The following is a 14,864-nucleotide window of genomic DNA, read 5'->3' on the forward strand; positions in this document are numbered from 1 at the left end:
CAGTGCTGCCATTGTTAACATTTCTGGTAATTGAAATAAATGTTAACTTAAAACAAAATAAAGGCAAAGCATAAGTTTACAGTGTCCATGTTTCATATACTTAGTTGTAATAACAGTAAACGATGCATATTTACGTGCAACTAACCCTGAAACAAACCCGGTAACACTTTATTTTACAGTGTCATTGTTACACATAGTAGTTACTATAGTGAAAACAACAAATTATGCATAATTATATGCAACTAACCATTTAGTAAGTACTGTTAATATTACTCTCAGTACTTAAATGTAGAATTACACTGTAGCAAAGACACCTTAAAATAAAGTGCAACCAAATAAAGTATAACACTAAGTTAATTAACATCACTCAGTAATGTGTAAAAGACCAAAAAAAACCCTGTTTTATAGTGAGTTTAAGTTTGAGTAGCTACTTAAATTACTTAAACTAAAAAAAAAATCAATAAATAAAAGCTAAAAATAAATAGAAAAACGAAACTGAAATATAAAAAAAACTAATAAAGCTGTCATTAAAAAATATATTGAAAATATAAAAATAAATATTTATAAAATTGTGAACGAATACTATATGAATGATAGGATACTAAAATAACACGGGTTTAATGCCCTGTGTGTTGCTGTTGTTCCTGCTCTGAATGAGTGTGCAGAAATAGACCCCAGTATTTTTAGGGGGTGGTGGGGGAGAGAGTTCCTGCTGTCACATGTCTCGAGCGGGCGGAGGGGTACACGAAACCCCTTCACAGTCCCTTCAGCTGTAAAACTCCTGTGTTTTCACTGCTATATCCCTCACCCAGCTTCTGTGAGAGTATGTTTACAGCATCTGCGCCGCAGCGCTGGAGTTTCTCCCTCATTCAGCTCGTATCAGTGCGCGCGGATCTACTTTCTCACGCGGAGGAGTCCGGCAGCGCTCCGAGAAGTTGCCTGGAGTGAATCTGACCGGCTGAAGAGGGAGAGATTCACGAGCATTCGCGGAATATCGGTGTCTAACGGGACACACAACTCGGGAGGAACAGAACACAAACACAACTCTTTATCTGCGCCTCCTCCTCCTCTTCCTCCTGTCCTCTCAGTGTTGGTGCTGGAGAATGGCGCAGATTTTACCCATCCGCTTTCAGGAGCATCTGCAGGTAAATCCGCACAAACACACACAATTTCGTGGGTTTCCGCTCGACGCGTCGCGAGCCGTCAAACTGTAAACACGCAACTATGTACCAGCGGCCTCGCCCGCGCGCTGCGCGCACACACGCACAAGTTACATACTTGATACATATGTGACATTTAAAAGAATAAGGAGTTGCGTTACATGTTACATTGTAGCCTGACGTGTAAAAGAATGATTGGAACGAACCGGTACATTGTAACATCGTTGCATGACGTGTTCGAATTTGTTACAGAGTTGCATGAATGAATATAGATAAGATCATGGAATGCTTTTTTTTTCTTTGCATACCTGAAATTGCAATGAAATTGCACTTGTCCAACATTTAAAATAATGTAATTACATCATTTTTTTAAATTAAATATGAAACATTGTATTGCTGATTTTGCACGAGCTACTGTGACAGATCAATATTACTTTTTTTCCGCATTTGATCACATTTTTTGCTGTCTTGCAATTGTCCTATAGTGTTTTATAATGACGTACAGTAATATGAACTCATTGTACAGAAATTAGAAATGTGTTAGATCATCACACACAGCATGTACAAAAATGCTTGACATTTTATTGCCAGTAGCTAAATAGTTGCATGATGGGAATTGCCACCGTGAGAAAGAAATATTGCAGTTGTTTCATGGCATGCAAGTAGTGAAACAAGCGATGATGAAACGGTTAATAATATTAGATGACGCAGGTACAGTATGTACAGTGAAATACTGTTAATATCTCTTTATAGAAACCTGGTCTCGCTTTATAAAAGACAAGGCATTGAAATTACACAGTTGTTTATATCATTTCACAGTTTCTGAAAGTTGTTGGTGGAGCTCAATTGTGTGTTGTTGTCAGTGTTGAATCTGATCATTAAGTTGTTCATTTCCCTATACAGATTTTTAATGCTGACGTATTGACGCTGTCTGTGTCTGTTTTCCTCCTCGATGCATTAGTCAGACTTACTGAAATTGTGTTGCACCGTCATGCGCTATTCCTTCCTCACAGATGCAACATTCAGCACACTGCCGTCATGTCATGTGTGGTGTTAACACACACTCCGGAGAGGACCGTCAAATCACAGTGCTGTTTAAACATGCAAAAGTGCCATTTTGTTGTGCAAATCAAGGGAAAAATCTGTTATTCCAGGCCAGCCTTAACCCTTTAGTATCATCAGCAATATCAGTGATTTATGAATCTGTGAAAGATTTCCACGTTTCGAAACTATTTATATAGTGCCTTTCACAATGCACACAGTTTAAAAGCAGATATACAGAAAATCATGTGTGTTTGTGTGTGTGTGTTTATCTTAATATCTTTATAAATACCGTAGTTGCATTTAGAAGATTAGAGCTGTGTGATATTATAGTTGCATTTTAAAATGATACTAGCAGTCAAGTTGAGATTACTTAATGTAATGTATGTATGCAGGTAAAGTTGGATGTATATATGAAGAGTTCAGATGCAAAAGCCTCTAAATGCCATTTGAAATTTTCTTCTTTAATGATGAATTTTATCAAACTTGCATATTTAAGTTCAGTAATTTCACTTAAATAACAATTAATAGGTAATTATCATTGCCATTTAAGTGAAATCACTGAACTTAAATATACAAGCTTGATAAAAATCATCATTAAAGAAGAAAATTTCAAATGGCATTTAGAGGCTTTTGCATCTGAACTCTTCATATATATTAATAATATCAGGCATTATTTTCCCACTTGAATGTGAAAAGATGGGAATGGCAGGATTATTGATTTTTTTTGGTCAAGAGACAGTGATTCATCTTTTAGAAATACAGGTTATTACAGCGATGCGGTGCAATAGAAACATTGTTGGTTCCTCAAAGAACTTTTCAGTGATCAGTTCAGAAAAGAATAATTTTTTTCTTATTGTGGCGAACGTTTAAAACAAAATCTTATAAATAATCCTTTGTGGAATGGATGTTAAAGGAGTGGTTCACTTTTAAAAAAAACTTGCTGATAATTTACTCACCCCCATGTCATCCAAGATGTCCACGTCTTTCTTTCTTCAGTCGAAAAGAAATTAAGGTTTTAGATGAAAACATTTCAGGATTTTTCTCCATATAATGGACTTCAATGGGGTCCAAACGGTTCAAGGTCCAAATGAGAGTTTCAGTGCAGCTTCAAAGGGCTTTAAACGACACCAGACGATGAATAAGGGTCTTATCTAGGACCCTTCGAGTCATGACTTGAAAGATTTGTTCATTTTGATGAACGAGTTCGAACAGGAGAGTCACGAACGCGCATCACAGAACAGAGCAAGGTGACCATTTGAGCTTATAAAACTTAAACTTTGTTATTTATTTTTGAAATGTCCGATCGCTTTGCTAGATAAGACCCTTATTCGTCATCTGATATCGTTTAAAGCCCTTTCAAGCTGCACTGAAACTCTCATTTGGACCTTGAAGCGTTTGGACCCCATTGAACTCCATTATATGTAGAAAAAAGCTCGAATGTTTTCATCAAAAACCTTAATTTGTTTTCGACTGAAGAAAGAAACACATGGACATCTTGGATGGCATGGGGGTGAGTAAATTATCAGCAAAAGTTTTTTTTTTAAAGTGAACTACTCCTTTAAATGAAGAGTTCAGATGCAAAAGCCTCTAAATGCCATTTGAAATTTTCTTCTTTAATGATGATTTTTATCAAACTTGTATATTTAAGTTCAGTAATTTCACTTAAATAACAATTAATAGGTAATTATCATTGCCATTTAAGTGAAATCACTGAACTTAAATATACAAGCTTGATAAAAATCATCATTAAAGAAGAAAATTTAAAATGGCATTTAGAGGCTTTTGCATCTGAACTCTTCAAATGTTCTCCATGAAACCATATGCAGGATTTTCAAGTTAAAGACTTTCCTTCACTCGTTCTCCTCGTCTCCTGCACTGAAATGTGTGTATGCCCTGATTGGACAGTGTTATTTTAGTGTTCACACAGCCTCAGCACAGTTGCAAAACCTAATGAAGTTTCATTCTACACGCCTTTGACAGAGACGTGTGAGCGTCTCGCGGATCGTCCCGGATTCACCTTTCCACGGGCTGTGTTTTCTTTGCCGTTCACAGAATGCCTCAAACACATCTGGATTTCACTCTCTTGCCGATTGAATCCAGATGCTGCAGTCTCAAGGATTTGAGATGATATTTTGTTGTAATATGTGAAATTTCTATAGCGTGTCTCTTGAGATCCAGTCCCAGTCTCTCTCTCTCTCTCTCTCTCCTCATTCCGGTGTCGAACGCTCAGCCGGTGCAGTTCGGTGAAAGAATGCCAAGAATCTGCAGCCGGCAGGACTTTAGGCCTTTAGCAGCTCGGCTTTATGTCTTGAACGTGTGTTTGAGTTCATTCAGTGCTGGATTGTATTGTTACAGTTTGATCCTGAATGGGAGTGTGTGTTTAATTGTGTGTGTTATTTTATAAATAGACACAGTTCATTCAGCTCGTGTCTTATAAATAATGTTAAACTGAAAAACAACAGACGGAATAAATACAGCAAGCTTCACTAGTCTTTCAAATCTCATCTTATTGATCTTGAAGTGCCCTATTTTATTTAAATGACCTTTTTCCCCGGCTGTATCTTTGTCCTGCTCATGTTCTAGCTTTTTCTTTCTGCAGTGTCATTTTACTCTGTCTTCTGATTGGCCGCTGGCGCTGATGTAAAGCTGTAACCCAATCGAGATTCTGCTAATGAAGTTATTATGAGCAGGAAACATGTTCATCACCACAAGGACTAGTTTTATGACACAAACACACTCAAACTAAAGTCTAGCAGTGATCTAAATATCTCATAGTAGGAAATATTAGGAATATACGTATACTATGGAAGTCAATGGGACCAGAAACGGTCTAGTTTACTGATATTCTTCCAGTGGTGGAGGAAGTGCTGAATCTCAGTACTTAAGTAAAAGTACAAATAAACAGATAAATATGTACTTTGGTAAAACTAGAAGTAACACAATGACAACCATACTTAAGTAAAAAGTAAAAAGTACCTGATTTTAAATGTACTTTAAGTATTAAAAGTAAAAGTACTTGCGCAACAATTTATTCTCTTAATGTCTATTTTTTTCTAGTGATTAATAAAACATTTAATTCTAACTCGTTCCACCTAATACTCCTATAATGATGTTCAAAAATGATGGAAAAAAATGTTCTCACCATTTCTGAAACAAGCTTGCAATTAGGCATTATGCACATATCCCCTTACTATAGCCTATATTAATAACTATGTTTGGCAGTAAACGCGATTCATTTATGGTGTAATTCTGAACCTCTTGGCTTGCCATAATCCTAACCAAACCTATATTACACACGGTGCGTTTCCTACTATGCACATAAAAACAAATTTTCGCGTATAAATTGCACGATAAATTTAGTGTGACCGGGTTGAGGTATCTATGGCAACCAAACTTCACGAGACAAACGTGCAACGGACGGACGGTCAGATTACGTTTTGGCAGGGGAAAAACTGATCAGAAAATGTAACGAAAAATTAACAGAAGTTGTAGAAACTATAATAATTGCTGCAAAATGTAACGAAGTAAAAGTAAAAAGTATGCACTATTTATTCTACTTAAGTAAAGTAAAGATATACGTGAAAAATGTACTCAAGTAAAGTAACGAAGTATTTGTACTTCGTTACATTCCACCACTGTATTCTTCTAAATATCAGAAAATCAGCTGAATGGATTTGAAAACGGTAAAGCCCAACTTGTAAAATGAGCCTATTTCCAAATAAAGTGGAGTATCCCTTTAAGGTCTCGCCACAAAATGTGTTGATGTCTGGACTTGTGAGCCGGTGCAACCTTGATTCTTTTCTTTTTCAGTCGTTCTGTTGTATTTGCTGCTGTGCTTGTGAAGACAGTCCCAAAAACACGCTTTGAAATCGCTGGTGTTTCTGACGTCACAAACCACCTTGTAACCAATCAGATCAACGAGTGGATCTCTGAGCTGAGTGAGTGAGTGGAGGCGGGGCTCATTTGCATATTCATAGAACCGCGCATACTAAATGAGGCAAGGGTGTCGAGTTACATTCAAGATTTAAGAATTGTCTTTTTTTCCCCGTTTTTTGGCACACATGGCTTCTTCATTTAATGTCAAACAAATAGGGGTGCACGATTCAGAAAATGTCACGATTCGATTCGATACCGATTTTTTGTCTCGAGATTCGATTCAAAATCGATTTTCGATTCAAAAACGATTCTCGATTCAAAAAACGATTCGCAGGTCTACATAAATGTAGTTTACTTTTTCCTAAGTGATTGATTGCAGTAGACATAATTTAAAAGAAAAGTTTGATATTACTTTATATGTCTTCATACAAAAATAAAAAACTTTTGCAACTAAAAAGTGCGAAGTGCCAAGCTTTGGCCAGCTTTTAAATACATTTAATTCAAGTTTAAAATAAAACTGGTAACACTTTACAATAAGGTTCATTATTTAACATTAGTTAATGTATTTACTAACATGCACTAACCATGAGCAATACATTTGTTACTGCATTTGTTCATCTTTGTTAATGTTAGTTCATGAAAATACAGCTGTTCATTGTTTGTTCATGTTAGTTCAGGGTGCATTAACTAATGTTAACAAGATTTTAATCAAGTATTAGTAAATGTTGAAAATAACATTAACAAAGATTAACAAATGCTGTATATGTGCTATTCATTATTAGTTCATATTAACTAATGTAGTTAACTAATGTTAACTAACGAACCTTATTGTAAAGTGTTACCATAAAACTTAAATAAAAAGCTTTTACATTTAGCTTTAAAGTGCTATAGTCAGATCAAACAAACAATTATGCTAAATGTGGTTTAAGGAGTAGGCCTAGCAGCTACTTCAGCTACCAGGTTGACTGTTGAAATGTGAACTCGACTGGGCACATTGAACTTCCTAAAAATATATACTAATTTCATAGAACCCTTGCGAAAATATTTTAAATAGATTTAAAAAAAGCCACCGCTACTGGTAACATGGTTAGATTGATTTGTTTACATCCAGTGAAGTCGTTCATAGGCGCGTAATTTGCGGGTATCTCTGTTGTTTTTGAAATCAAGCTGAGCGCTCGTGTCCGCTGCAATCAGTGTCATGGATACAGTGTTCTCTGTGGCTCACGCAGTCTTCTCTCGGACGCGCGCTTCAATCTATCGCCGTTGTGGAGACTCCGGTGAAATCACAAAATAAAATGCACACAAACGTGATGAACATATTCGGTTTTGATGAGAGAGAGAAAAAAACTATACGATTGCGGTTTAGAACCCGTCACCTCTGACACGCTTGGCAAAAGATCTACAGAACTCAAACAGATCTGCGGATCGATGCATTTATTTACGGGTTGAGCAAAGTGGCTGCACAGTTTGACCAGCGGGCGGCAAGAACTTGCAATGACTATTTATCAGACCGGCCCTCGCAGCCTCGAAACCATAGAAACACTACCGGACCACCGGTAAAAGTCCCGACTTACCCGATTGCCACTCCGCCCCTGCACGCCATTAAAAAATATAGCCTATGAATCGATTTTTGGAATTCTATGAATCGATTCTGAATCGGTAAAGATTGAATCGCGATTCAAATGTGAATCGATTTTTTTGCACACCCCTACAAACAAATGTCATGTGATGTTTTTCATCTAAGGTTGTATTTACCTCATTTTAAGGTATCACTTCCCTGATATGTAAAATCATAGAATTCAAACCGGGTGTACTTTCTTTCTCACATGACTTTCCAGGGAAGCTCATGCTGATCAAATGTTTAGTTTTGCATAAAAGCATGAATGTAAATGTCTTGCAGTAACAGATCAGCAAGCGGAAGAGGCCGAGAGAGACAGAGAGACAGAGAGAGAGAGAGAGTCTGCTTTATCTCACTCTGCTCTGACGGCAGGTCAGAAGCATCATCGTAGACGAGCCCATCAGGAAATGAGTTTAACTCTTTATTAAGATGTGTGTGTGTGTGTGTGTGTGTGTGTGTGTGTGGACATATGGATCTTTCTGCCTCACTGAGTGTCCTGTGGGACTTTATTGAGGGCATCTCATGAATGCATTGCTTTTCACACAAAGCTAATGCTATGTACAATAACGAAAGCCTTTCCCTTTACTTAAACGTTAGATTTAAAGCCTGATTTGGCTGATTTTCTTCTTACAAAGTGATGTTGCTGGTCAATAGGCTTGTGTAACGGCGCAAGTTTAGCGAAACAAGCACGCTGAATCAATGAATATTCACAAAAACGTCTGTGGTTTTAGCTTTAGGTTGCAATAACCAATTACCAACATTTGTAGTGGGTTAGTGCTGTTGGTAATGTCGATATGGGAGTTTTCGAGTATGTTTAACATATATTTCTTTGTTTTTTTTAGCTATGAAGCTCCAGATAGTTTTATAAATTGCAGGCAGCTTTATTCAAATGACTCTGTTTAGCTAACGTTTCTAAAGCACCTGGCTTCCTGATACTCATCAGATTACCGTAGGTGTGTTTGGAGTACATTTGAGACAGAAATGTACGTATTTCAAGCGGACAGTGGTGCACTTTACTTGGCCTGTACGTAAACAAATGACGTGTGCTGGTTGCTGCAGCAAAAACTATTTGTATATTTATTTAATTTTATTTATGCCCTTGAAACTCATCTTTGATCACCAAAATGACATATTTAAAAAAAAAATTCCTTGAAAAAAATTTGTCATGCCGTAGCCCTCAAACCGTATTCACTTTATAGCCCTTAATCCTGTAATTGTGGACAAATGTGGGCACAGAGAACTCGGGTGTGATCCTAATTTGTATTTATTATAAATGTTATATCACTGTCTTCGATAAAGTTTTGTCTATCCATTTATTGTGGGTTTTTTTTATTTTGGGGGTATTTTTGAATTTATTTACTTCAGAAAGTACCATATTTTCTATGTAAATTATGTTTATTTGTATGTTTTGTTTTTTACATTTTTTTAACTACATTTAAATATCGTTCCAATAAGTTCTTAGAGCTAAAACCTAAAGATTGCCGTCGCCTGGTGTCTTATTTTGGCTTATTTTCGAATGCTCTAAATTAGTTTTTCCCATTCATTTCTATGGGTTTTCCCATTTTTGACCCAAATACAAGATTAAGGAGTTTGTTTTTCATCCACTTAACATTGTAGAATTGAGTCAAAAAAAAATTTGTGTGTTCAGGAGGCAAACTTAGGAAAAGTAGCCAAGTCTTGTACCGCTCAGATCAAGGGAAGTATTTTTTAAAAATAAATTAAAACTATTTTGTCCACATTTGTCCAGAATACAGTTTTAGGCTTAAAATATCTTGAATGTAACTCGACACCCTTTCCTCATTTAGTATTCGCGGTACCATGAATATGCAAATTAGCTCCGCCTCCACTCACTCCCTCACTCAGACATCCACTGGTTGACGATCACACGTTGATCTGATTGGTTACAAGGTGGTTTGTGGCGTCAGAAACACCAGCGATTTCAAAGCGTGTTTTCGAGACTGTCTTTGGTTCACTGCAGTTTTAAGGAGGAAATACTCAGCAATGCTGTCCACTTATCAACGTACACATTGTTTGTCTTAAAGCGGATTAAAAACACCACATAGACACATAAACAACATTAAAAGCTGGATTTACACCACAGGATATCAGGATCCTGTTTAGAAGAGAGACCTGAAGATAATAGGTTTTGTGAAGTCAAAGAAGATAATTAGAGTACTAACCACAGGCTCACACCTGTGTGTGTGTGTGTGTGTGTGTGTTTGAGTCAGTAATGCTGAGACAAGAAAAGGGAGGGAAGAATTGTGGCTCTGTTTTCTCTGACTCAGTGTGTGTGTGTGTGTGTTCTTGCGTCAGCAGTGTGTTCCTCTAAGACAGACAGCAGGTTTGGGTTAGGCCTGTGTTTCTCGGCAGTGAATCACGTCAGACCCCAGAGAGAGACTTCTGACCCCTGAAGAATGCGGAGCTTCACCCCTCCGTATAATCCAAACACTCGTGACGTCCCCGGCCGGCCTGGATCTCATCAGAACATGTTTAATGTGGGACATATATGAGTTTGAAGTTCTGTGAGAAGTAGTCTAGAATCTCCACACTATTGACAGTTCGGACAGAAACTCTTGATTAAAGGGATTGTTCGACCGAAATATGTTAATTCTGTCATCCTCAAGTTGATCCAGACCTGTATGAGTTTCTGCTGAAGATCTTTTGAAGAATATGGATATCAAACCACACTCTAAAAAATGCTGGGTTGTTTTAACCCAATTTTGGGTAAAATATGGACAAACCCAGCCATTGGGTTACATTTTTAAATTACATTTTTAACCCAATGGTTGGGTTTGTCCAAATTTTACCTAAAATTGGGTTAAAACAACCCAGCATTTTTTAGAGTGCATTGACTTCCATAGTATTACTTCCATAATATGTAAGTCAATGGGGACCATGTTATCAGTTACGCATGTTCTTCACTTGAGGGTGAATAAATTATGACTTAATTTTGATTTATTGGGTGAATTATCTTTAACATCAGAGATGTTTAACTTGATGCTTTATTGCAGGAGTGACTAATCTTAGGGTGAATTCAAGTCAATATTTCAATAATTTTACACCGTGTGTATGGGTCTCTGGCGTCGGTTAATGGTCACATGACATGCAGGTAAACAAATAATTGTAATTTTTTTTATTGTGATTCAGGTTTAATTTGACATTTTTACATATTTTATTATTCATTTCAATTTTACATTTATATGGTTTTCATTTTTTAAGTTATTTTATTTTACATTGTTATGATATAATCATTTTTGTTAATTTTGTTTGTTTTATTTTAAAATCTTTCATATTAACTAAATATTATGATTTAACTCATTTTTAGGAAGTGTTCTATTTTGGTTGACTATTTTAAAATCATTCATTTTAATTTAATTATGATTTAGTAAGTGTTTTATTTGTGATTATTCTTTTCAGTTATTTATGTTAAATTGACATTTTTATGATTACATTGTTTAGCAATTGTTTTTAATATTTATTGATATTTATATATTCTACATAATTTTGTTTTATTTCAAAAGTTTCCATTTTAATCTTACTTTTTAATTAAATTTTTAGTTTGTTCTTTTTATTGTAATATTTTTATTATGCATCATATTTTTATATATGTTATTACATATTGTTTTGTTTAATTTTAAAAGTATTCATTTAATCTTAAAGTAACTCTTAAAGTTCTCAGTAAGTGCTTTTTATTTTTTATGAATCATATTATTTCATTATATAATTTTTTTAATTGCACTTTTTTATTAAGCGTTTTTATTTTAAATGTATTTATTAGTTTTAGTTTGTCATCATCTATGATTTTTATATAATTCTAATTAGCTTTTCATCAGCTCCTGTGTTATGGTATGGGGTTTAGTTAGTTAGTTAGTTAGTTAGTTTAGTTCATACACTTTCAGTAAAGCTGCTTTTGAAATAAAGTGTATTGTGAAAAGCGCTATAGAAATAAAGGTGAATAGAATTGAAGGAGTGTCCGTGTCTCCCTCAGCTGCAGTCTCTGGGCGTGAGTCCGGCCGGGATCAGCTTCAGTTGCCTGACCATGGAGTCGGATCGCTTCATCTGCATCCGGGAGAAGGTGGGCGAGCAGAACCAGGTGATCATCATCGACCTGAGCGACCCGACCAACCCCATCCGCCGGCCCATCACAGCCGACAGCGCCATCATGAACCCGGCCAGCATGGTCATCGCCCTCAAAGGTGCCGCCGCTTGTGTCTCCTCAGTCTGACAGGCTTCACTCTTGTTTCTGATATGCTTCTCAAAAATGTCATTTCTCACTCTAACCACTAAACTGCTCTCTGAACTCGCTGAAGATGGTGAGTGTTTCAGCCGTCCTGGAATGACGCCTGTCAATCATTGTGGTCTTCACACACACACATCTCTCATATGTATGTGGACGTCCGTGTCTCATTGACTGAATATGCATGATCACTGTGTGTGTCCGTTCTTCGTAACCATTCTTTGGGGACAAATTTGTACCCAGAAGAATGACAAAACAAAAATGTGATCAATATAAAATAAATCAAATTAAATAATTTATTAAATTAATTTATTTTATTTAATAAAATCAAATAAATACGTATTTGTAAAACGTATATAAAAAATAAAGCAATTCATTTTTTTTTTTTCAAATTGTAAAAATGCATAAATATGTCCGATAGGATCAGGGAATTATGGATGCTTGTTTCCGCCACGCAATAAGAAAATAAAGAAAGTAATTGCGAGCTTTTATCTCACAATTCTGATAAAAACTTGCAATTGCGATTTAAAAAGTCCAAATAGCATCATTTAAACTTGAGGAAAAAAGTCAGAATTGTTTATATTTTTTTGTTCATATCACAATATTCAAAGATTTTTTTTCTTTTTACATATATAAATTCACAATTCGGACTTTTTCTTGCAATTGCAAGTTTATATCTGGTAATTATGACTTTTTTTCCTGCCTGTCTATTTTGACTTAATAACTCGTAATTGAACATGAACGTAATTGAACTTTTGGTTGATGCAATTAATCGATTTGACAGGACTTCATCACAAAAACAGATGAGACCGTAACATTTTAGTGTTATTTATATATTATTAATATAGTTTTTTTTAATATTTAGAATGAGCTTTTATTTTTATATGAAGTTTGTATATATATATATATATATATATATAGATATATACATATACGTATATATACTGTATGTATATATACATATATATACACACACACACACATATATATATATATGTGTGTGTGTGTGTGTATATATATATATATATATACACATACAGTATATGTATATATATATATATATATATACAAACTTCATATAAAAATAAAAGCTAATTCTAAATATTAAAAAAAACTATAATAATAATATATAAATAACACTACAATGTTACGGTCTCATCTGTTTTTGTGATGAACAGGGGCAAACATTATACATTTAATATCAGATCATGATTAATTGAAGTGCAGTTGTAGATCATTTCTTATATTTAATAATGATATTCAGTGTTCAGGAATAACACTTTTAAAGTCAACCTATTTACTGCCGTAATGCACATTCCTGCATGTTATTCCATAGACATGTTTGACTTCATAATCTTTCATCAAAATATAACAACCTCTGAAACGACCTTCCTCTTCGGCCTTTAGTGTAATGATGAATGTCATGTTTTTTAGTAAATAAATGTAAAAAATAAAGTAATCTACACTGTTCTGGGCTTTTTCAGATAACAACCCTGAGATCGAACACTTTAATACTTTCTTTTTAAAGTATAGTAAAGAATTGAAAGCACTAATGACATTAGTGATAAGAAGTGTTTGGTCTGTTTATGGTGAAAGGTCAAAGGTCATTTGTGGTGTGTGTGTCCCACAGCGGAGCGAACGCTTCAGATCTTCAACATGGAGATGAAGAGTAAAGTGAAGGCTCACACCATGACGGATGAAGTCCTGTTCTGGAAGTGGATCTCCGTCAACACCATCGCCCTGGTTACGGACACGGCCGTCTATCATTGGAGCATGGAGGGAGACTCTCAGCCAATCAAGATGTTCGACCGGCACGCCAGTCTCGCTGGATGTCAGATCATAAACTACAGAACCGACGAGCAGCAGAAGTGGCTCCTGCTCATCGGGATATCAGCGCAGGTGAGAGTGTGTGTGTGTGTATTATACAAAAATTTTGAACTTTGTGGATTGGACAAACAAGGTAAAATGTATTAAATGGAACCAAAATTAAATAGTATTAAAAGTAAATGAACGTATATCAAATACCAAAATATTTGTTACATAAACATACGAGTCTGTATTATGGTGATCATATTGGTATATTTAAAGGAGTAGTTCACTTTAAAAAAACTTTTGCTGATAATTTACTCACCCCCATGTCATCCAAGATGTCCATGTCTTTCTTTCTTCAGTCGAAAAGAAATGAAGGTTTTTGATGAAAACATTCCAGGATTTTCTCCATATAATGGACTTCAATGGGGTCCAAACGGTTCAAGGTCTAAATGAGAGTTTCAGTGCAGCTTTAAATGGCTTTAAACGACACCAGACGATGAATAAGGGTCTTATCAAGCGAAACGATTGCTCATTAAAAAAACAAAACAAAGTTTATTCTCTCCTATATTAGACTCTCCTGTTCGATAAGACCCTTATTCATCATCTGGAGTCGTTTAAAGCCCTTTGAAGCTGCACTGAAACTCTCATTTAGACCTTGAACCGTTTGGTCCCCATTGAAGTCCATTATATGGAGAAAATACTGTAATGTTTTCATCAAAAACCTTAATTTCTTTTCGACTGAAGAAAGAAAGACATGGACATCTTGGATGACATGGGGGCGAGTAAATTATCAGCAAAAAGTTTTTTTTAAAAGTGAACTACTCCTTTAAGCTTAATGTTATTTTCTAATTACATTGGAGTGTAATTGGCATGTAAAACTTTTAAGGTTTTATAATTTGTTTTGGACTGGCAGAATAGTGTAGATTTGTTGGCTAATAAAGAAATAATTGCCTTTTAATGGTTTTTACACACACACACACACACATATATATATAAACAAAAAATAAATACCTCTGTGTATATGAAAGCATGTGGTTTGGTGTGTAACTCTCTCTCCGCCGGTGGGTCCTGCAGCAGAACCGTGTGATCGGTGCGATGCAGTTGTTCTCTGTGGACC

At 35.5% G+C, this 14,864-nt stretch overlaps 1 protein-coding gene across 5 annotated transcripts in view; it reads left to right on the plus strand.

Annotated features, from left to right (window-relative positions):
• Nucleotides 1-555: 555 nt before the first annotated feature.
• Nucleotides 556-14,864, plus strand: part of cltcl1 (clathrin heavy chain like 1) — a 53,463-nt gene continuing 39,154 nt past the window's right edge. Inside the window, exons 1-6 of one of the 5 annotated variants that reach the window (XM_089119896.1) lie at nucleotides 556-1,145; nucleotides 10,015-10,193; nucleotides 10,710-10,807; nucleotides 11,687-11,894; nucleotides 13,566-13,834; nucleotides 14,822-14,864. The exon at nucleotides 14,822-14,864 is cut by the window's right edge and continues 119 nt beyond it. In XM_089119896.1, coding sequence (XP_088976022.1) covers nucleotides 10,802-10,807; nucleotides 11,687-11,894; nucleotides 13,566-13,834; nucleotides 14,822-14,864 — 526 coding nt within the window. In that variant the 5' untranslated portion in view covers nucleotides 556-1,145; nucleotides 10,015-10,193; nucleotides 10,710-10,801. Of the gene's footprint in view, nucleotides 1,146-10,014; nucleotides 10,194-10,653; nucleotides 10,808-11,686; nucleotides 11,895-11,928; nucleotides 12,012-13,565; nucleotides 13,835-14,821 lie in introns of those variants that run through there. The other 4 variants (XM_039686628.2, XM_039686630.2, XM_089119897.1 and 1 more) reach the window with 4 other exon arrangements.

This window comes from Pimephales promelas, chromosome 14, assembly GCF_988280905.1.
Source record: "Pimephales promelas chromosome 14, fPimPro1.hap1.1, whole genome shotgun sequence".
NCBI lineage: Eukaryota > Metazoa > Chordata > Actinopteri > Cypriniformes > Leuciscidae > Pimephales > Pimephales promelas.